Here is a 24310-nt window from a genome sequence, read left to right as displayed (position 1 = left end):
CATGAAGAAGATCAAGATCAACTGGATTCCTATCATCAAAGAACATATGCAAAAATCATGAGGTTAAGTGACTGCCACTATCCCTATGTTGTTTTAATCTCTAAATTCTTGCTCTATTTTGAAGTGAATCTTGAAGATGAGATCTCTGAGTTGGTTAAACCTACACAAGAACTGAATAATGGTTATCTAAGCAAGATGGGATTCACCAAAATAAGTGGAAGATGGGTGAGCAAAGATGGTGATCATGGTGGTTCATCAAGTGCTGCAGCTGCTGATTTTAATGAAGAAGATCAAATTGCTGATATGGATATTCACAATGAAGAGCATCCTGCAACTAACTTTGAAGCTGGAACAAGTGCAGGACATCAAGGAGATAAGATTCCTTCTATGTCTTCTTTTGAAAGATACATGGTGAATAGGCTTGATGGCTTTGCTGAAAATCAAAGAAATCTCCATGATCTTTGTGTGACCAGTTTCCATAGCATTGACAATAGATTCCAGAGCATGGATACTCGCTTTATGACCCTGGATGAACAAATTGAAGCTGTTCAGAACCAGATCTTTGAGCTTTAGTATGGCAAGGATGATTGAAGAAAAACAACCGGTTGAATGCTCGAAACAACCGATTGTTTTTGCTCTGTCTCAGTTTAAGTCCCTTTGCTTTTAAATTCTGTTTTAACTGAAACAATTTATAGTTTATCTCTTCTTATAGTCTATTTGTGAAGACAAATAGGGAGAGAGTTTTATGTTGTGTTGTCTTTATTTTTGCAAACTCTCTTTTAGTTTAAGTGATTACTATTCTGCTGATATGCTGTTATTTCTGCTAAGTTTTGGTTGTTGTTTTGGTTAAAGAAAAACATAAGTTTTGTTCTACTGCTCTAACCTACTACCATAGATTTTGTAGAACTTAAACTTTGTTTTGCAGGAACTTCTTCAGATTCAATCAAGTCCAACACAAGGAACCAGGGATTTGTCTTCATCAAATAGGGGGAAATTGTTGAATCAAGTGTGTTCAAGCTTTGAAGAATCCAAATCCTAAGCGTTTGATGGAAGGTTGGAGGTGCTTGATGTTGCTGATGTGCTTTAGAATAGGATCTGGGGTAGATTATATTTGTAATCCACTCTTTGTTGAATCTAAAGCTTAAGTGTTTTCAAATCTTTTAACTTTAAAGTGTTTTTCAAACTAAGTGAAAACAACTTGTTGTTTTGTCAAAACAACCGATTGTTTTATACTTAGGTATTTTTGAAAAAGTTTGAAAACTGTTTGGGATGGTTGACTTGCTGTCAAACAAAAACAACCGATTGATTCGCTATTTCAACCGATTGTTTGTTTGAAATCCTAACAGAAACAGTTTTGTTTGTTAAAAGAGCTTTAATTGATTTCATAACTGAATATGCTCCTGCTTTAAATGCTTTGACCAAGATTTGAATACTATAAATAGTTTGTTAATGTTTTATAACAAACAACAAGAAAGAAAAACAAATCTGAGTTTTTCAAAGAGCTTTCAAGCATTTGAGTTTTCACCTTGAGCTTTGGTTATTCAAGAGAGAAGTGGAATAGGATTACTCTGTATTGATTTCAGTTGATTCTGTAACAGTGTAATTCGTTCTAGATATTTGTGTACATTCTGGTGTTGTAAGGCCAAGAAGGGTTGTGTGCTCTTGAGGTTGTCAAGATCAACATTCTTGGTGGAATGTGTGCTGAGCCAAAGGAAGTGTGTGTCTTGAGGGGATCAAGGTCACTTCTTTGGTGGAGTGTGTATGTAATCTGGATTTGATTACCTAGTGGATTCCCCAGTGGTTTCTGGGAAACTGGATGTAGCTCTTTGGTTAAGAGTGAACCAATATAAATTGTTTGTGCATTTCTCTCTTCCTTAAACTCTTTAATTTCAGTTGTTGTTATTTTTACTGGTATAAACAACCGATTGTTTTTCTGGTGCTTTTCTGTTTTGAGCTTTGTTCTTGGCAAACTGAATTCCTAAATCTGGTTTCTTGCAAAGAATTTCATTCTATCTCAAAAAGTTTGCGAAAATCCCCTTTAAACCATTCACCCCCCCCCCTCTAGTTTAAAGCCATACATTCTAACAAGTACGTACGGGGTAACATTCTTTAAAGTTATCTCTTGAGCTTTCTTTTGACGATCCTGTCATAATTGAAATAAACAAAGTGAATTAAATAATATTAACTTATTAATGTTATATAAATAAAAATAGTTAAGTAACTTCACTTACCATCCAAGCTTCATTTTCACAACTTTTTTTAAAAAGACGCCATGTCTCTTGATCAATATGTTTGTACTTTAAACAAGGACTTTCACCTTTAACCTTGCCAAAAATATATTTCTTCGTCAGTTTTGACTTAAAGTGACAAAATTTAAGTCCGATATTGGATATAATATTTTATTGAAGCGGTTCCACATTAGGAATTTCAAAATTTGCCTGCAAAATAACATCACCAAATTAAAATTAATCAATGAATATTAAAAAACATTATATGATAACAATAATAATGTAAAGCTTACCTGAACATCCTCTCAGAGCATGTTCCAGTCGACCTCTGACACGTCATCCCATGAATTAATCAAAATGGAGAGCCTCTCACGAGAAACAACTCCAAGATAGCTATTAAACTCATATGTATTAAGACCAAAAGCAACTCCAGTGTTGACTTCAATGTCAACATGTGTCGTCTCACCAGCATCACGTTTCAATGCAAGACGCTTCAATCTAGTAGGTCCTCTGCTGCCTCGTCCGGATCGAGATCTGGTTGGAGTCTGATCATCTTCCATATCTGTGTTAAAAAAATTAGGTAACAAACATTAGTTAATCTGCATCGAATTATAATCATATAAAACAAATACATAAAATTATAAATGCGTATTATAAAAAATATTTCTAAATTTATTACCATAGTGTGTTGAATGTTCATATGTAAATTCCTTCATTGTGGTCTTTACGGGTTGCATGTACATCATCAAGTACATCATTATCTTTATTAATTATCATTGGTGTGAATGAACGGGGGTCACCATTTTCAATATCATTTGTGGCCTCCCTTTGTTTTTTCCCATGTAAAACAACATACCAATGTTCTAACGTAGAAAACCTGAGATGCTTGTTGAACCATTATAAATGGCTCATCTCGATACCCTATCTTTCGAAAGTCCACTAGTGTGAATCCTGATTTATCAATTTTAACCCCACATTTATTGTCAACCCATTTACACTTGAAAACTGGAATGAAAAACTTAGTACTGTCAACCTCCCATATCTCTTTTATAAACCCATAGTATGCCATTGATCCAAGTACACGATTTGTATCTTTCGAAGTGGAAAACTGCATTGACTCGGCTTCAAGAGTAACACCAAAATTTTGAATTGTACTCTTTTCATCCATAGACTTCGTGTAAAATATAAAATTATTCACTTCGTACGCTTTACAAGAAATGACATCAAACTTTAATCCAGCAGCCAACCAGGTCAAGTTCTCCGATGTCGTTGAATCCTTTAACCCCTCGTCTTTAAACCAAGGCATGAAAATTCTATTATGTTCCATCAAGACCCATTTCTCTTCTTGTCTTGGGTTATTTGCCTTCACAATGGCTTTCTGAGCTTCTATTTAAGGTATAACTTCATCTTATTATTTAATATATACAAATGTGCTTGCAAGACTTATGATCGATATTTGCTTACAATATTCACACCACATAAACATTTACTTGTAGAACGCCTGTGGTGCCATGAATTAGCTGGAAGACCTATTGGATTTGCTTTTGACATGTACTCTGAACAAAAAAATCAATACTTCTTCAGCTATGTACCTTTCAATCATTGAAGCTTCTGGACAATAATGATTTTTCACATAAACTTTCAAAATTTTCATATACCGCTCAACAAGATACATCCATCTTAAGTACACTGGTGCACACAATCTAACCTCTCTTACCAGATGCACAACTAGATGAACCATGATGTCAAAAAAAGATGGAGGAAAAAACATCTCAAATTCACACAAGATAACAACAATTTCATCTTGAAGTTCATCTAGTTTTAATGGATCAGTGACTTTACAATAGATGGAAGAGAAGAATGAGCACAAAGGGGTTATGGTATGTCTAACATTTTTTAGTAAAATCCCACGAATAGTTACCGGTAGCAACTGTTGTATCAAGATGTGGCAATCAACTAACTTCAAATCTTGCATTGACACTAGGCTCTAAACATTTGAGGAATGTCCTTATGGCACTTTCACACCCTTTCTGTTAGAAATAATTGCTTAAACAAGAGGGAGATGAATTGTTTACAAAAATTTTTCGCAAAGATTGAACAAGAATGAAGCTTTATCAACAATCACAGACTAAGCAATCAAGGAAGCCAATCAAACAATGTAAAAGAAACTGTTTGCAGAATTTCAATCGGTTGAAACTTCGTTTTAACCGATTGTTTATGGCAGCAGCAAAAGAAGAATTAAAACAAACAGTTTATAAGAATTGAGAGAGAGAGAGAGAGAGATAACTCAGCCAATTTATATTGGTTCACTCAACCTTGAGCTACATCCAGTTTCCAGAACAATCATTGGGTTCCACTAGTAACCAATCACATATTACAACTCACACAAACACAAAGAGGTGATCTAGATACCACAAGAACCACTCACCCTCTTTGCTATACACACCTTTAGTCAGAACACCCTCTGACTTTATAGGATTTCCACGCACTTTACAAGTTTATAAAAGAACAAATACAAGAATCATGAAAGGAACAAATTACGCCTGAGATTACACGAATCAGAAAGCTCCTATGATTAGACCTTGAACCAGTGCACAGCTATTTAGCAATCTTGCAAACCTTTGAAAAACTTTTCTCAAAGTCAATCTCAATCTCACTGTATTTGATATCTAACTTGTGTATTTTGTTTTAAAATAAATGCCATATTTATAGCTATCAAAACTAGTCGTTCTAGGCAGCAATTATGAGCCAAAACAGTTTGTTTCCCCTTTTGGAAAGCCTCACACATGTTCCTTCTCAAACTTGAGTTTGGGTAAGCCAATAACAAGATCATTTGAGCAAACCTTCTATGCCAAAGCCAAGATTCCTCGTGCTTTGTTAATAGACAACCAATAGATGTAGTTAGAAATGTCAAGTAAGTAGACATTGTTTGATCTCATACCAACAAGTAGAACTTCTTTTGAGTTAGGTAGTCGAATTTCACATGGGTTAGTTATGAATGTGACTTGGTAGCCTCTGTCACAGAGCTGGCTTATGTTGAGAAGGTTATGTTTGAGCCCTTCTACATAGAGAACATCATAGACTAGAAAGCTATTTTCATTACCTATGGTACCTTTGCCAAGGATCTTCCCTTTGTTGTTGTCTCCATAAGTCACATGCCCTTCCTGTTTAAGAGTGATGCTAACAAACTTTGATGCATCTCCAGTCATGTGCTTGGAGCAGCCACTGCCCAAGTACCATAGATGTTGTTTTCTCACCAAGGAATCCTGCAAAATTCAAAATCAAGTGGCAAGATCTGGTCCCCTAACAAATTTGGGTCCAAGAATGTTAATTTGATTGTAAGGAACCTTAGGATTCTTGGGAACCCACTTTAGGATACCTTTAGGAACAGAAAACTTTCGAATTTTACAAAATCTGACATAGTGACCCTTTCTCATGTAGTAGAAACAACAAACAACCGGTTGATTTTTTGTGATGGTTGAAAAAGGTTTTGAACAACCACTGTTTTTGCTTTGTGGGTTAAAACCCAAACCAGATTTTCCAAAAACACACTTTTGAGATGCTAAAACATTCTCAAGATTTGATTTACCTTTTAAAATTGTGTCAACTGTTTTCACAAGATACAAAACTTTCTTTAGAAGAGATTCACAATTTTTGCAAATACTAGAATCACACTTGCAAGAGGAGTTTTGATAAATCATTTCTAGATTTTCAAAATTAGCATTTGAATTGTTCAAATCTTTTTCCAGAACTTTGATTCTCTCTTTCAACCAGTTGTTTTCACTTTTCAACCGACTATTTGAAAGGGTTAATATATTAGCTTCTTCATGAGTCTCTTGGAAAGTCTGAAGAAGTTGGTAATAACTATCACATTTTTATTGGAGGAAGATGTACTTACTTGGTTTGATGCAGATTCTTCTCTTGCCATAAGACAGATATCCATATTGAAATATGAAGAAGATGATCCAACAGAGGATTCATCCTTGTCCAGCCAAGCACTTCTTGAGTTCTTGTGAATTCTCTCAAGATTATTCCGCATTTCTTTGGCTAAGATACACTTTGAAACTCTTAGCTACACAATCAAGATGATCTCTTTCATTTTTAGATGAGGCAACATTATTTTCAAGCAGATGTATGAAAGCATTGTTTGTAATAACATTCTAGATTTTTCTATCTAATGAGTCAACAAAGAATTTCATTCTTATACACCAAAGTTGATAATTTTTCTCCACAAAATAGAGGTGGTTTATTTAAAGAGGCACCTTCCCCAAAGGAAAACTTGCTAGCCATTAAAATAGTTTTCAGAAAAACAGAACTTGAATATCTTTCAAGAATCTAACTCTGATACCAATTTTTGAAATTAATGGCTTAAACAAAAGGGGGTGAATTGTTTACCAAAATATTTTTGCAAAGATTGAACAAGAATGAAGCTTTATCAACAATCACAGACTAAAAGCAATCAAGGAAGCCAATCAAACAATGTAAAAGAAACTGTTACAGAATTTCAATCGATTGAAACTTCGTTTTAACCGGTTGTTTATGGCAGCAGCAAAAGCAGAATTAAAACAAACAGTTTATAAGGAATGTGTGTGTGTGTGTGTGAGAGAGAGAGAGAGAGAGAGATTACTCAGCCAATTTATACTAGTTCACTCAACCTTGAGTTACATCCAGTTTCCAGAATAACCACTGGGTTCCACTAGTAACCAATCACAGATTACAACTCACACAAACACAAAGAGGTGATCTTGATACCACAAGAACCACTCACCCTCTTTGCTATACACACCCTTAGTCAAAACACCCTCTTTGTTATACACACCCTTAGTCAAAACACCCTCTAACTTTACAGGATTTCCACACACTTTACAAGTTTATTAAAGAACAAATACAAGAATCATGAAAGGAACAGATTACATATCTGCATCGCTTGACATAGTTCCATATCCATGTGCTTCTGCAAAAGACTCAGCTCGCACATGACAAATCATGTCGTCCAATCGATCATCATGTACTGCATCATCCATGGTCGACCCCACTGTTGAACCAAGTGGTGTTCAATGTTTTGAAGAATCCAAATCCTTTGAAGGATGTTGAAGCCTCTGCTTTGCTTGATGTTGTTGTGCTGGTTTAAGCTTTGTTCTGGGGTAGTTTATTTATTGTAATCCACCCTTGTTTAAATCTAAAGCAATTAGCATCTCAATCTTTATAAAAGTAAAATGTTTTTCAAACTAAGTTGAAACAACCGATTGTTTTGTCGAAACAACCGATTGTTTATACTTAGGTGTTTTGAGAAAGTTTGAAAACTGTTTTTGAATGGTTGAAACTGTTAAGTACCAAAACAACCGATTGATTCGAGGAAACAACCGATTGTTTGTTTTGGAACCATAACAGAAAAACTGTTTTGTGTTTGACTGAGCTTTAAATGCTTTAACTGAATACGCTCCAGTCATTAAATGCTTTGCCCAATCTTTTTAATGCAATTAAGAGTTTGTTAAGATTTGATAACAAACTACATCTTTGAATATATTCAGAAAAACAGATTTGAGAATTAAGAATCTTTTGTCAAAGTTTTTTTAAAGAGTTTTTCAAAGAGCTGAGATTGCTAAGAGTTTTGTGATTGATCAAAGTGCTGGAATAGGATTCTACTTGTATTGATTTCAGATATTCATCTGTAAGAAGTGTAATCTTTGTAATCTGTTGAACAATTCGTTTGTGTGTTTGTTGAGATTGGCTGTGTGTTCTTGAGGTGTTCAAGATCAGAAATCTTAGTGTTGGCCAAGGAGAGTGTGTTTCTTGAGGTGTTCAAGGTCATTCTCTTGGTTGGTGTGTAAGTGATCAAGGTGTGATTACTTAGTGGATTTCCTCAAGGTTCTGAGAAGACTAGATGTAGCTCTGGATTTGGAGTGAACCAGTATAAACAACTGTTCCGTCCGGTTGACCTGTGACGTCTTTGTGCGCGACCTCAACCGTCAGCTAGGGACTCCTTCCCACTGGTTACCTGTGGATTCCTGCAAAAAGAGGACAAAAGGGTGCCCTAGCGGCCGTTTGCACTCCGACGCTCAAGTTAGCCAGCAAGAAACACCAAAACTGTGCACCTCCGTATCTGAGCACCGCGTATGGCACTCTGAAGGTGGTAAAAAGAACTGTGTATTGTGTGTATATTCTCGCTCTGGCAAACAACCTCTTTTCCAGTCCCTTGTGCGTAGCCTCACGACTTCGAGCAAGCAACTGGAGTGTATTCTGGGAAAATTTGCCAAAACCTCGAACCCCGTTCCCAACATTCTCAGCGCTATTTAAACTACCCAAGCATTTAAAGCGCTTTTAATCACAAACGTAACGCACTCAATTAAGGCGTCTAATTAGAAAACGTAGCGCATTTAAGACGTTGAAACGCTTGGGAGCCATTATAGTACCTGAACGCTCGAAACAGAAACTGTATTGAATGACTTTAATTACCTGGTACCTGACTAAAGGGTGTTTCCATTCTAACCTTGTTGTCGTACATGTGGAGGGCCTCACGACGCCATGACCCCATCTGGGGGCGTTTCTGCCCATCTGGGGACGTTTCTACGTGTGAGTCCTCCTGCCTGGGAGTGCTACTACGCAAGGGGTGACTTTTTGGGTGCCAACTCATGCCCCCAATCATCTAGTCACTCACTTCGAGAGCGTATCTGCCTTCCTCTCGTACCCTGCACCCGGCTACCCTGGGCGTGACCTTCCTGTTGAGTCGTATCTGTCCCAAAGGCGTCTCTGGGGCGGCAGGGGTACTTCACGAGTTAGGCTGCCCTACACTGGTGTTGTTACTATGGCCTTGAAGCCACCTTTCTCTTCTCTTTATCACTCTCCCGAATCATCGGGACCTGAGGCCTTCCCACGGCGTCGCTCCCTCCATGGTCTTTCCTACCCATGGATATTGGGGAACTACGCTGTGATTGCCTTGCCTTAGTAATATTTGATCTGGGCGACGCCCTGGTTGGGCGACGCCTTGTGTTGACCTTGACTCCTGGTGTTGACTTTGACTCCTGGTGTTGACTTTGACCTTGACTTAGTCAACGCCCGGATACGGGACGGTACACTAGCCCCCCAGTCTTAAGCCGAAGACTTGTCTTCAGCGCAAAGACTAAGGCCTCGCCCACGCCGTCCACGTGCGACCCTGATGACGTGTCACTCCCTGCTAACTCAACAATTCTCGAACTATTGACGTGACACTCTCTGAACCATAGGAGCGCTCTTAATGACTGATTGGACATCCTCTGAAACGGGGAAAATAACACCTTTTGGGGCTACCCTTGATCGCGCGCCACGTGGCCCATCGTACGGCCAGCCTCTAGAGACCCTTGCGTTTCCCCTGGGCGATTGATCCTTTGACACGTGGCACGATCTCACGGCTCCTAGTTAGCGCCTCTTGGGTTGCAAATGTAACGTTCAAGTTACCCCCAAACCCCGCGCTCACCCCACTGTTACATTCATTCCCTTTGCGTCTCTGCACTGTTCATCGCCTTCAACCCCTTTCTCTGCAATTTCTGCTCTCTCCCTCCCGTGCTCTCCTTCTGCCTTCACTTTGACAGCAAAGGTATGATTTTCGCACATCGACGACTCTTCCCTTTCGTCGCATTGCATGATTTATTGAACTGCCTGGGACTGTTGACATTTATGCATTACTGCGTTCTTCCGCTTCTCCTTCCTTCTCTGTTCCCTTCTCCTTCTTTCTGGGTTTTCTCGCGTGGGTGGTGTTTCCAGGGGTTCACTCCCCTTCCTGTCATGGCTACACTTGTTAAAACCTTTTTCCTCTCTTCTTTCTCCAGCTATTTATTCACACCATGACGCGCACGAATGCGGAGTCTGATTCCTCCCCCAAGACCCCCAAGTCCAACTACAAAGCCTACTACCCATGGGCCCCCGACGAGCTCTTGAACGAGTGTACCAGCCTGACTACCTTCCAGGACCTGGAAGCTCATCGTGGGGATCTCCCTCTTCCAAAACTCTTACAAAAACTGGAAAGGGAAATTCTTTAGAGTGTGCAGCGCCAAGCACGACCCCACAGCCTTGGACGGCTTTCCCCTTTATTGGACGGAGCGCCCTAAGCTGCTTAGGGCCAAAGCCCTGGAAGAGCTATCTCCTGCTGACAGGGAGGTAAGCAAAGCCTTGGCTGGGCTGGGGATCGTTTTTGATACATTGAAGCTTGTTGCTAGCGAATACAATGCTCACGCCCTGACCACATACTTTGGTAAGAGACTCTCCCCTCATCCTTTTTGTTGTGAACACCTTGCTACCGGATGTTTGTTCCCACAGCCTCTTCCACTTGTTTTCCATTGTGCCATGTGACTTGCATCTCACGCATCTATGCGCTTTGTAATTTTGTATAGTTGCTTTGGCCTTGATTTCTGCTGCTTGGTCTATTTGGATGTAGGATCGGTGATGGACGCCTCCAAAAGGATGATGCTGGCGAAAGCGATGAAGGAGGCTCGTGCTGCCAAGGCGGGCGCCTCCTCCGCCCCTGCTGCTGATCCGATCCCCCCACCAACTCTGCCACCGCCACCACCGATCACCACCGAAGCCCCCCTAGGCTCATCTTCGTCATCTCCACATGGCCCCGAGGCTTTTCCGACTCCCGGCTCTCCTCTGCCCATCGCCGCCGTTCCTCTAGCCGTGGCCTCGTCGCCGGCTCCAACCCCCCTTGACAAAGGGAAACGGGTCTTGGAGATTTTATCGGATGATGAGGACTCGGAAGGTGTGGCACCCTTCAAGAGGAGGAAATCTGCGCGAGTTCCCCTTCTGCCAGAGGCGTCACCCCAGGGAGGGAACTCCTTCATGGATAACCCTCCAAGTGCGACCTCACTTCCCCCCACAACAGTCCAAGAGGAAGGGGGCGAAGGCGCCGAATCTACCCCGCCTCCGCCACCGGCAGAAGTCTCTGCTTCCCCTGCTCCCGTCGCTGCCGCCCCCGATCTCATCGCCATCCCCCCTCCAATCATGCATCTGATGAGGGGCTTCAGTGGCGGAACTATGCCAGAGGGCACCGACAGGAAGGAGGGCATGCCTTTCTACTTGGGGGCCTTCTTGGCGGTGGCCCTTGAATGGCGCGCCCAGGCCAGAAATGCTGTCCTGCAAGCTCAAACCCTCCAGGCCTTGGAAACAAGGGTAACTGCCCTGGAAGAGGAAAAGAAAACCCTGGAATGCCAAAACAAGGCCTACCAAAGCACTCTGAAGCAGGCTCAAGAGGCCAAGGAAAAGGCTGAAAAGCAACTGGCAGAGGCGATGGGGTTCAAGGCTGACTTTTATACTCGGGAAGTCACCCTCCAAGTTCAGTTAACGGGCCTTCAAGACTTAGTCGAAGCTGACGCGGAAGTTCAAAAGGACTTGAAGGACCGTTGCTGTGAGCAGACTGACGAGATGGAGCGGATGGAGGGGGAAATGGCTACCCAGGCCAAAGCTATGGGCCTTCTCCAGGCTGACTACGACAAGCTATAGGTCGAGGTCAGTCGGCTTCGCGTGGAAAAGGAGGCTTTGGAGAAGCAGGTAGCTTCTGGGGACGCCACCATTGAGGAGCTAGAGAAGGACAAAAAGGCCCTCATCCAGGACATGGCGGGCACTTTCGAGGAGGGATTCCAGGAAGCTCTGGCCCAAGCAGTCTGCATGAACCCGGGGATCGACATTTCCAACTGCGATTCCACTCACCACATTGTTGATGGAAAGGTCGTGCCTCTGGAGATGGACGATTGAGCCGCCACCCTCGATCATCAGCCCATTCCTTTATACTTGTTTTAACCTTCTTTGATAAACTTGTAATTCTTTGAATCGTCTGCACTCTTGCTACAACTCTGGGATTTTGTATGATTACTTTCGTGCCCTCGCGACATAGAATTCTGCCTGTGTTATCTTATTCTCATTCTTTGCCTTCGCGTGCTTTGGTTGTTTTGCCTGTATTATACCCGTTTCTTTCACTTCGTTGGCGGCCTTGTATGCCCGGGAAAGGTCACGCGTCAATGCCCACGCCCATGGAGAGGCTCACCTAGTGGAGCCGTATCGTCCACGGGGTGTCTCTAACACCAAAACGGTCCTTTCCTTGATCCTTAACGCCCGGCGCCCACGCCTAAGGAGAGGCCTGCTACAGCAGCGCCGTATCGTCCCCGGGTGTCAAAAACGCCGAGTGCTCCGGGGGGAATCGTTCCCTCCATGGTCTTTCCTTCCCATAGGTATCGGGGAACAACCTGCCAGTGACTCGCTGGCGTTTGGCAGTCTCGTCTCCCTCCACAGTCTTTCCTATCTGTGGGTATCGGGGAGGCGACGCCAGTGACTAACTTTGCCCTCTTCGATTTCGTCTCCCTCCACAGTCTTTCCTTGATCCTTAACGCCCGGCGCCCACGCCTAAGGAGAGGCCTGCTACAGCAGCGCCGTATCGTCCCGGGTGTCTAAAACGTCGAGTGCTCCGGGGGGGATCGTTCCCTCCATGGTCTTTCCTTCCCATAGGTATCGGGGAACACCCTGCCAGTGACTCGCTGGCGTTTGGCAGTCTCGTCTCCCTCCACAGTCTTTCCTACCTGTGGGCATCGGGGAGGCGGCCCTGCTGATATTTTGGTTGGCGACGTCCGCGACGTCTCACACTGGCGTCGCCCTTTGCGTCATTCTAGGCGACGCCTCGGGCGTCTCATGCTGGCGTCGCCTTGGGCGTCATCTTTACCTTGACATTGACTTTGACCTTGGCCTTGGTCGACGCCTGAGGAAAGCGAAGAGCTCAAGGTTTTGCTCGTGCCAACCACATGGCGCTTCTTGTATGGCTGATGGGACGTTCAGTCATTTGACTTAATCCACGTGGCGCTTCTTGTATGGCTGATGGGACGTTCAGTCATTCGACTTGATCCTGACTCCTACTGTGCCCCTGACCCACTTTCAACGGCGCATCGTACCACTGGGCATTTTGTCGATACGATGTGTTCTGAGTTTAACCAGGGATGCCAGGGCCATCCTTCCATCTTCTGCCACGTGGCTCGATCGTGCGGTGCATCCATTCGCGTCGTTTAGCGCTCTAACTGCAATACCTCCATGTGCGTCGTTTGGCGCTCTAACCGCTATATTTAATTCTTCAAGACTTTGAAACTGCACTCATCATTTTTGCGCCTTTCGTAACCTAACTGCACCCTTTCTCCTCTCGCGAAGAGTTCTTCCAGTGTTTGTTCCCACCGGCGTTTTACCTTTGCCAAAACTTCAAACCTTCCTGAGTCTGTTCAAGAATGTCGTCTTGTGCTACTCCCCCAGGGTCGACCCCAAAAACTTGTATCTGTGGGCTTCGATGGAGCTCCTTGACGAATGCTCATGCTTACTCTCCACCAGGGCCATAAGGGAACACAAAGGGGATTCATGCTCCTATGATCACCGTGCCTTCGCGAGGAGGCACGACGAAGACATTGTTGTGCTCCCTTGCACTCTAGGGGAGCCAGTATGCGGAAATGAACGGGCCAACGATGGGGTCCCCTTCTTTTACTTCTACCAAGTGGTTTTCAAGACCATCGGCGTGCGCCTGCCCTTCTCCCAGTTTGAGAAGGAACTGCTGACGGAGATCAATGCCGCTCCGGCCCAGTTATACCCCAACAGCTGGGCCTTCGTCAAAGCCTTTGACATCCTCTTCGGATTTCTAGGTTGTGCACCCTCGATTGACCTCTTTCTTCACTTCTTTGAGGTGAAGAGGCAAAGGCACAACCTCTAGGTAACTCTCAGTAACGTTCCTGGGAGAGTTCTCCTAACCCCCTTCCAAAACTCATTCACCGGGTGGAAAGGCCGGTTCTTCAAGATCTGCTGCACTGACCTCGTTCCCACCGCTCTGGATGGTTTTCCACTGTACTGGGTGAGAGAGGCGAGGGCCCTCAAAACCAAACCCTTCAAGAAGCTGGCTCCGAGTGACCAAGTGGCTTGCCGGATTCTTGCTGAGGCGGGAAGTTTTGACTCCGCCACCTTGATCAGCTTGGAGTTCAACGCTGGAACTCTCGAAAAGTATATGTGTATGAGTCACTGCCCTAGAAACTTCCGCCTTTATTGTTTTCTATCTGTGCATGTTTTGCTTCATGGTGCCTCTGACACATTCATCTCCCTTGGTGCAGGTTCGAAAATAAACCAAGAGAGGAGGACACGACTTACCCGAGCTCTGCGGGCTGGGATCGGGGCTTCGTCTTCCTCCAGTGCTGACTCCGATGGCCACTGAGAAGTGGCTCGTTCGTGTTTTTGCATGATTTGTAATATTTGCCCCATTCGCGTTACTCCCATTGTATCGAACATTGCTTGTAACATCAACTTTTCTATACCATACTTGATTTTTTGCAACGCCGCTTTACTTTGCACACGTTTCGCATATTGTGCGCTTTTCCTTCGTCATGTTCCTCAACAGCGCCTGCACTCAGGCGATGCCTTCTCTCTTGGCGACGCCTTCACCTAGGCGACGCCTTCTCCTAGGCGACGCCTTCTTTCTTGGCGACGCCTCACATTACTTTAAACGGAGAAAGATAAAAGCTGAAAACCAAGGCACGGCTTTTTCTCAAACTTGCTTTTTCTTTTATTTGGGTGACCTCATTAAAAAACCCCGGAAGGGGAAAAAGAGCGTCCCCTTTATCAAGACTGTTACATAGTTGCTTTACATAAGTCAACTAAAATAAAACTTTAGATTGGCTGCATTCCAACTGCGCAGGATAGGACCTCCATCCAAGGTCTCTAGGCTGTACGAACCGTTGCCCTTAGCCTCAGTAACTCTGAAGGGTCCGATCCACTTGGGAGACAGCTTATTCTCCAGCTCGTATGGGTGGGCTTTCCTCATCACTAGGTCGCCGATCTGAAACTGTCGTGGCTTTACCTTAGAGCTATATTGCCACTCTACCCTTCTCTTCACTGCTTCAGCTTTTATTCTGGCTTCTTCCCTGGCTTCGTCTAGTTGATCCAGGTTTACCCGCCTTTCTTCGTTGGATTCCTCCGCCACAAAGTTTTGAAAACGTGGTGAGCTTTCATGTATTTCTACCGGGATCATCGCGTCCGACCCGTACACTAAACTGAAAGGCGTCTCCATGGTAGAAGATTGGGGCGTGGTGTGGTATGCCCATACGATCCTTGGAACTTCCTCCGCCCACGCCCCTTTGGCCTTCTCTAACCTTCTCTTTAGCCCCCTCAGCAGAACTCTGTTTGCTGACTCCACTTGCCCGTTGGTCTGGGGGTGTTCGACTGACGCGAACACTTGCTTGATACCTATCTCAGTGCACAGATTTCTCAACTGCTGACTGGCAAACTGGGTACCGTTATCGGATATCAAGCGCCTAGGTACGCCAAAGCGACACACAATGTTCTTCCACACAAAATGCTGGACCTTGTGCGCGGTGATCTGTGCCACGGGCTCTGCCTCTATCCATTTGGTGAAGTATTCGATGGCGACGATAAAATACTTCATCTGCCTGATTGCCAGTGGGAACGGGCCCAGGATGTCGATTCCCCATGTATGGAAAGGCCACGGGCTGTATATGGATCTCAATTCTTCTAGCGGCGCCTTGTGCCAGTCGGCGTGCTTTTGGCATTGCCTACAGCGTTGGGCGTGTCACGCGCAGTCCTCTTTTACTGTCGGCCAGAAGAAACCTGCACGTATCACCTTGGAGGCTAAAGACCTTCCCCCTACGTGGCTCCCGCAAATGCCTTCGTGGAGTTCCGCCATTATCCTGGTACACTCGTTGCCATTTACGCACGTTAGGATAGGGTGTGCGAACCCGTGTCTGAACAACACCCCATCCACCAGAGTATATCTTGCGGCATTTCTTTTGACCTTCTTACCCTCTTCCGGCTCCACTGGGAGAGTCCCATCCGCCAGGTACCGTTTGTATGGCATCATCCAGGTGTCTCCCTCGGCTAGGACACATACCTGCATTTGCCCTTCTTCTTCAGGCATGTCCGCGTATGTGCTGATGCGAGGCGTCTTCAGCGTATCTTGGGTTAGAGAGCGATGATTCCTTGGACTCTCTCTTGATGTACAGATCTGGAGGACATTCACCCTGTTATCTTCCACGAACTTACGCGGAGCTTTGAGCGTCTCCTGGATCACTGTCCTCTGCCTACCCCCTTTGCCTGAGCTGGCCAGCTTGGCAAGCAGGTCGGCTCTGGCATTCTGCTCCCTTGGGACATGTATCAGCTCAAGAGCGTTAAATGCTCCCTTCAATAGTTGGACGTATCTTAAGTATGCCGCCATCTGTGGGTCCTTCGCCTGGAACTCACCCGACACCTGCCCCGTAATAAGCTGGGAATCGCTTTTCACCAGGAGGTTCTGCGCGCCCATCTCCTTGGCCAGGAGCATTCCTGCTATCAGGGCTTCATATTCTTCCTGATTGTTACTTGCCTTGAAGGCAAAGCGCAGGGCCTGCTCAATCAGCACGCCGTTGGGTCCCTCCAAGACTATTCCCGCACCACTCCCTTGCTGGTTGGAAGAGCCATCAACCGAGAGCAACCACTGCGAGCCCACCTCCACCTCCTGTTCCCCTCCGGGCGAGAGTTCTGCTACAAAATCTGCATACACTTGCCCTTTGATGATCCTCGAGGCTCGTATTGGATGTCGAATTCTGACAGCTCCACCGCCCAGCGTACCATTCTCCCAGCCACGTCAGGCTTCTGCAGCACCTTCTGTATAGGGAGGTTTGTCATCACTACCACCGTAAAGCTGTGGAAGTAATGACGGAGCCTCCTGGCTGAAAATACCACCGCCAACGCTGCCTTCTCCAACGCCTGGTATCTGGTTTCCGCGCCTTGTAAGGCTTGGCTTACAAAATAGATGGGCTTTTGAATCTGGTCCTGCTCCTGGACCAGCACTGAGCTGATAGCTCGTTCCGTTACTGCGAAGTACAGCCGGAGGGGCACGCCTGTTACCGGTTTGCAGAGGACCGGTGGCGTCGCCAGGTATTCTTTCAACTTAATGAATGCCGCTTCGCATTCGTCAGTCCATGCGAAACGACTATTTCTCTTGAGGCACTGAAAATATGGGTGCCCCTTCTCTCCCCCGGCAGAGACAAACCTCGAGAGTGCGGCCATCCGCTCTGTCAGCTGCTGCACTTCCTTCACCGACGTCGGGCTTCGCATGGCGATAATCGCTGCGCATTTGTCGGGGTTCGCTTCTATCCCCCTCTCTGTGAGCATAAAACCCAAGAACTTACCGGCCTCTACCCCGAAGACACACTTCTCAGGGTTTAACTTGAGGCGGTACTTGGATATTGTGACAAACAACTCCTCCAGGTCCGCCATGTGCTGTGCCCTATCCTGCGACGCCACCACCATGTCGTCTACATAGGCGTACACATTCCTCCCGAGCATGGGCGCCAGGACCTTGTCCATTAACCTTTGGTATGTGGCGCCCGCGTTTTTCAGCTCAAAAGGCATCACCTTATAGCAGTAACTGCAAGTCTCAGTCATGAATGCAGTTTTATTCTCATCCCTCGGGTGCATCTTGATCTGGTTGTACCCTGAGAAGGCGTCCAGGAAACTCAGCACCTTGCTGCCAGACGCACTATCCACCAAGGCGTCGATGCTGGGCAGCGGGTACGAGTCCTTTGGGCACGCCTTATTCAAGTCCGTGAAGTCCACGCACATCCTCCACTTTCCATTCTCCTTTTTCACCAAGACGACATTGGCCAGCCACTCAGGGTATTGAATCTCCCTGATGTGGCCAGCACTCAACAGCTTCTGCGTTTCGTCCTTCACCACCTGCTGTCGCTCCTCATTAAACTTTCTCCTACTTTGGCGCACGGGGCGGACCGTGGCGTCCATGCTGAGGTGGTGACACAGGAAATCAGGGTCGATACCGGGCATATCCGAGGCGGACCATGCGAAGGCATCCAGGTGGCGCGAAATCACTTCTGCCACTCCTTCCTGTTCTTCTGGGCTCAGCAAACTTCCTAACTTGAATGTCTTGCCACCAATCTCCCTCTCTACGGCGTTGGCCGCCGGTTGTTCCCTGCTACCCTCCTCGACGGGCGCCGCCTCTTCCACGGGCGCTGCGTCGTCGGGGCCTTCCTCCATGTGTGCATCTATCTCTGGCGTCGCCTTCGCGGGCGTCGCCTCAATCATCGTCGTGTCTGCACACGGCGGACGCTCATACACCATGAACACGCCCCTCTTCGTTTTCAGGCTGTTCTCATAGCATTTTCTTGCTTCCTCCTGATCTGACTTGATGACTATCACCTTGCCACTGAGGTCTGGAAGCTTCATCTTCATATGGCGTGTGGAGGCCACTGCGTTCAACCGGTTCAACGCCGGCCTGCCCAACAAGATGTTGTAAGCGGAGCTGGCATTCACGACCAAGTACCGGATACTTTCGGTACGCGAGGCCTCTCTGTCCGTGAACGTAGTCCTTAATTCCAGGTAGCCTCGGACTTCCACCTAGTTGTCCACAAACCCATACAGGCATCCTGTGTAGGGCCTCAGTAGGTCGGGGGATAATCGCAACTTATTGAATGTCGACCAGAACATGACGTCTGCTGAACTCCCCTGGTCGACAAGTACTTTGTGCACCTTTCTTCCCGCCGTGACAACTGAGATGACCACGGGGTCATTGTCGTGCGGCACCACGTCTCTGAGATCCCCTCTCGTGAATACGATGTCCGACTCCCATGGCGCACCCGAGAGTCTTTCTTCGATCGAGTTCACCCCCCTCGCGTATTTCTTCCGCTGGGAGGCGGTGGGACCTCCGCCGGAAAATCCTCCAGCTATGGTATGGACCTCGCCGAGAATCGGCGTCTCGTGTGCTGGTTCTTCCGCCGGCGGCGGCAAGGTGGCGGTCGTCGTGGGCTCCGCGACATAATCCTTCAAAAACCCGGTTCTCACTAGCTCATCCAGCTGGTATCCCAACGGAAGGCAGTTATCAATGTGGTGACCGAAAGCCTCGTGGAACTCACACCAAGAGTCTTTCCGAGGCCCTAACACCTTATCAGACTTCGCTGGTCGCCTCAATCTCTCAGCTATATTGGGCACGGCGATCAGGTCCTTCAATTCCACCACAAAATTGTATCTCCCCGGCCTTGTTCTTTCTCTGGCCGGGCGATCGCCTCCTGCTGAACCTTGGGGCTGGGGCTTTCTGGCCTCGTAGGGGCGTCTCCCCTCGGGCTTCTTCCTTCCCGTCGTGGTCTCATTGACCCTGGCGGGTTGAGCTCGCGCCGGTCCCCTCGGGCGTGAGGGTACGACGCTGGTGCGCTTCACGCACACCTCTCCCTCAGAAGCGATATGCTCTACCGTCCGACGCCGTAGTTCTGCAAAAGTCCTAGGGCGGTTGCGAATGATGGATTCTCCGAAGGGACCGGGGCATACGCCTTTCACGAACGCGTACACAATCATAGGTTCATCTGTCGTACCAACCTTGACCACCTGGGCCCCGAAGCGGTTGATGTATTCCTTGAGGGTCTCCCCTTGATACTGTTTCACATCAAACAAATCGTAGGAGACCGGCGGCGGGGCTTTGTTTGCTAGGTATTGCTCCCTGAACAATCGTGACAGTTGTCGGAAAGATGTGATATGACCGTCCGGGAGGCTGATGAACCAGTCCATAGCCATCCCAATCAAGGTGCTCTCATAAAGAGCTTGCACTTGGCAGCGTCAGAACCGCCTACCAGGACCATCTGTGTGTGAAATGCAGCGAGGTGCGTCTCAGGGTCCTCCATCCCGGTGAAGATTACCTTGGGCCCCGCGAACGTGTTTGGAATCACTGCATCCAGAATCTCCTGCGAGAAAGGAGTGGAAAACTCCCTTGGCGGGAAGTGGTTCTCCATCTCGTCATGTTCACGTTGCCCCCGATTATTTCTCAGACCCCGGCGCAACTCCTCGTTTACGCGGCGGAGCTCTTCATTCCTCTCATGCGAGGCTTCGAGATCTGCCTGCATGCGTTCCTGTTCCATCTTCGACTCCGCCATATCCTCCTGCAGCCCCCGCATTATCTCCAGGACCTGTTGCATGGATAGTTCTGCTGGGGCTGCGCGTGCTGTACTTCGTTTGGTAGGGGCCATTGTCACGGTCTCTTCCAACTTCCTCAAACGTTGTTGTAACTTGGTAGATCTTTTCGAACTTGTGAGGGGACTGATGTTTTATATCGGCCCCACGGTGGGCGCCAAATGTTTCGTCCGGTTGACCTGTGACGTCTTTGTGCGCGACCTCAACCGTCAGCTAGGGACTCCTTCCCACTGGTTACCTGTGGATTCCTGCAAAAAGAGGAAAAAAGGGCGCCCTAGCGGCCGTTTGCACTCCGACGCTCAAGTCAGCCAGCAAGAAACACCAAAACTGTGCACCTCCGTATCTGAGCACCGCGTATGGCACTCTGAAGGTGGTAAAAAGAACTGTGTATTGTGTGTATATTCTCGCTCTGGCAAACAACCTCTTTTCCAGTCCCTTGTGCGTAGCCTCACGACTTCGAGCAAGCAACTGGAGTGTATTCTGGGAAAATTTGCCAAAACCTCGAACCCCGTTCCCAACATTCTCAGCGCTATTTAAACTACCCAAGCATTTAAAGCGCCTTAAAGCGCTTTTAATCATAAACGTAACGCACTCAATTAAGGCGTCTAATTAGAAAACGTAGCGCATTTAAGACGTTGAAACGCTTGGGAGCCATTATAGTACCTGAACGCTCGAAACAGAAACTGTATTGAATGACTTTAATTACCTGGTACCTGACTAAAGGGTGTTTCCATTCTGACCTGGCTGTCGTACATGTGGAGGGCCTCACGACGCCATGACCCCATCTGGGGGCGTTTCTGCCCATCTGGGGACGTTTCTACGTGTGAGTCCTCCTGCCTGGGAGTGCTACTGCGCAAGGGGTGACTTTTTGGGTGCCAACTCATGCCCCCAATCATCTAGTCACTCACTTCAAGAGCGTATCTGCCTTCCTCTCGTACCCTGCACCCGGCTACCCTGGGCGTGACCTTCCTGTTGAGTCGTATCTGTCCCAAAGGCGTCTCTGGGGCGGCAGGGGTACTTCACGAGTCAGGCTGCCCTACACTGGTGTTGTTACTATGGCCTTGAAGCCACCTTTCTCTTCTCTTTATCACTCTCCCGAATCATCGGGACCTGAGGCCTTCCCACGGCGTCGCTCCCTACATGGTCTTTCCTACCCATGGATATCGGGGAACTACACTGTGATTGCCTTGCCTTAGTAATATTTGATCTGGGCGATGCCCTGGTTGGGCGACGCCTTGACCTAGGCAGCGTCTTGCCTTGGCGATGCTTCCTCTTGGCGTCAGTGGTACGTGGCGCCTCTTTACCCAGGCGACGCCTTGTGTTGACCTTGACTCCTTGATGTGAATGTAACTACAAGAACACATGATTCTTGACATTCTTAGGAACAACTTGAGCTGGATTTGAAAGGCACTTTACTTTAGAATTGGATCAATGTTCTAAATTCAAGAACTCACCAAAACTAAGCACCAACCAAGACTCATATGGAAGTCCATGTATTGTCAAATTGAATCAAAACAAAAGGAAAGAAGAACAAGAATTAAAACTGGACAGAATTTAAAAGCTAGCTACTGAACCAAAACAGAATTAAGAACACAATGCTGGAAACACAAAATTAAACGGTAGAAAAAGGAGTAAACTCTAGGAATCAAAACTACCGAATGGAAAATTGAAGAAAAGGGAAGAAGAACACTTATAGAAGAAGATGCTTGCTGGATTTTGAGAATTGGAAGAAGCCATTCACGCCACTTGGAACCTTGAACCAAGATAAGTGATGGAGTGCCACCACTTGAAGCTCACCATAGCTCACAAGATAAGGCAAAGAAGAGGAAGACTCAAAACTCACAAATTCTCTCCAAAATTGAGTATAGTCTCTCTACTATAAAATTCCAATCTGAATTGTGAAGGACCTAAGCCCTCCTTTTATAGGAGTAAGGGCTGGTCATTTACATAGCTTATTCCCTAAGCTACCCAAAAAACTCCTAAGATCACACCCCCCTTACTAAGCTCACTCCCCAAGCTTCTAGAATTTGCTAAGCTAAAGCCTAAAGATGCTTTTACAAAAGAGGTGTCTCATGTTTCCCTCTAAGCACCTTTCTAAACATTATTCTATATTATTTACAATTTAAAAGAAACTATAAAGAGAGATATTTAATATGAAGCCTATTATTTGAGAGTTTGTAGACTTCTTTATCTTTAGGCTTGATCTTCTCTTTGACTTCTTTTAATTTGTGAGAAGACTAGAAGGAAGAACTTCAAATGTGTAGGTGAAAATCCTCTTCCTTCATTAATAAAATCCTCTCCTAGTGGATATCCATCATACTCCCCGAGTTGGAGAGAATTCGTCCACGAATTCAGTACTCCTGCATAAAACAAAGTCAGTTTGCTATTATATAAGAGAAGACAAGAAGAAATGGGCAAACATGACTTATCACTTTGAAATGTTGGGAGTTCAGAAAAAGATGGTCTATACACAGACCATGTTGGAAAAGATTGTTTAGGAATGATATTATTTGGTAAAATAGGAAATATGAAAAAATCATCCTTAACATTCTTTATCCAATATGGTGTGGAAGTAGGAACCTTAGGTAATGAAAATGACAAAGAAGAAGAAGACCTTGTAGGCGTAACACGAGTCAACAAAAGTGATTGAGTTGAGAAGGTATTAAGACTCGGTTTATCATGTACTTCAATTTCCTTTTCATTTTCTTTTTGAGTTTCTTTGGGATTGGTCCTATATGCTAAACGATGTGGTAAAGAAACCCTGGGCATTAAGTCTATTTGGTGTTCAATCCCTCTTAAAGGTGGTAAGCCTTTAGGAGGATCTTGAATCACATCTTCACAGTCCTTTACCAAATTGTCCAAACATGTGGGACTATCCTTAGCCGACTCACAGTCAATAGTCCTAGGAATAGCTAAAAAAATAGGCTTTTGAGTAACTATTACCCTTTTAACTTGTTGTGTGGACATGAGAAGGCTTCTCTTGGAATTTTTTATATCATTTTCTTTCTCTCTTTTTTCTCTCATTTTAACTTGGTCCTCATGTACTTCCTTTGGAGAGAGAGACTTAAGAGTGACTTTGTGTCCATGGAAGTGAAAAGACATTTTGTTGGTAAAGCCATCATGAAAAACTTTTCTATCAAATTGCCATGGCCTACCTAAAAGAATATGTGTGGCTTCCATTGGGACAACATCACACAAGACCTCATCTTTATATTTACCAATAGAAAATGTAATGAGGACTTGCTTGTTAACAACTATCTCACCCACCTCACTCAACCATTGTAACTTGTAGGGCTTGGCATGAGAGATGGTAGGCAATCCAAGTTTGTCTACCACTCTTGTGCTTGCCACATTCGCACAACTCCCCCCATCCACAATCAAAGAGCATACTCTATCACTAATAAGACACCTTGAATGAAAAATATTTTCTCTTTGAGTTTCATCAAAAGGTTTTAAAACTTGTCCAAGCATGCGTCTTATTACTAATAGGTCACCCTCATGTGGGCTTTCACTTTCACTCTCACTTGGGGATCTAGAAGGTGAGGAATGTCTAGAAGATTCGGACCCATGCTCACTACTATCTACCCCATCATGCATATACATAGCTCGTTTAGAAGGGCAATTAGAAGCAATATGTCCATAGCTTAAGCATTTAAAACACTTCTTACTAGACGATTTAGGTGGTGATTTAGGCCTAGAATTGGAAGTGGAAGGCTTAGACTCTCTAGGTTTGAAAGTAGAGTCCTTAGAAGGGATATTTGAAAAAGAGTTATTTTTATTTTTCCAAGAAGAGTGGTAGTAGTTATCCTTAGAAGAATTTTTGAAAGCATTTTTCCTTGCAAGTTGATTTTCAATTTTGCTAGCAAGGTGCACCACATTTTCCAAAGAAGAATATTCTTGTAACTCTACCACGTCTTGAATGTCCCTTCGAAGGCCACTCACAAACCTAGCTATCTTAGCTTCCTCACTCTCATCCATATTAAGTCGAATTAAAAGCGTGTCTAGTTGTTTAAAGTAATCATCCACACTTAGCGTGCCTTGATGAAACCGTTGGAGTTTCAACATTAGGTCTTTCCTAAAGTGTGGGGGTACGAATCTAGCGCGTAAACATGCTTTCAAATCGTTCCAAGAGACCA

The 24310-nt window shown here is 45.4% G+C and overlaps 1 protein-coding gene across 1 annotated transcript; it reads right to left on the bottom strand.

Moving 5' to 3' along the window:
- Positions 1-5074: 5074 nt before the first annotated feature.
- Positions 5075-6267, bottom strand: LOC137807040 (uncharacterized). Its single transcript, XM_068607462.1, has 2 exons — positions 6127-6267; positions 5075-5494 (listed from the first exon to the last, which is right to left on the bottom strand). The coding sequence occupies exons 1-2, from the start codon at positions 6265-6267 to the stop codon at positions 5075-5077; spliced, it is 561 nt and encodes a 186-aa protein (XP_068463563.1).
- Positions 6268-24310: the final 18043 nt, after the last annotated feature.

Source organism: Phaseolus vulgaris, chromosome 11 (assembly GCF_000499845.2).
Source record: "Phaseolus vulgaris cultivar G19833 chromosome 11, P. vulgaris v2.0, whole genome shotgun sequence".
Taxonomy (NCBI): domain Eukaryota; kingdom Viridiplantae; phylum Streptophyta; class Magnoliopsida; order Fabales; family Fabaceae; genus Phaseolus; species Phaseolus vulgaris.
Note: the sequence above shows the minus strand (reverse complement) of the source record. Positions and strands in the feature narration are given on the sequence as shown.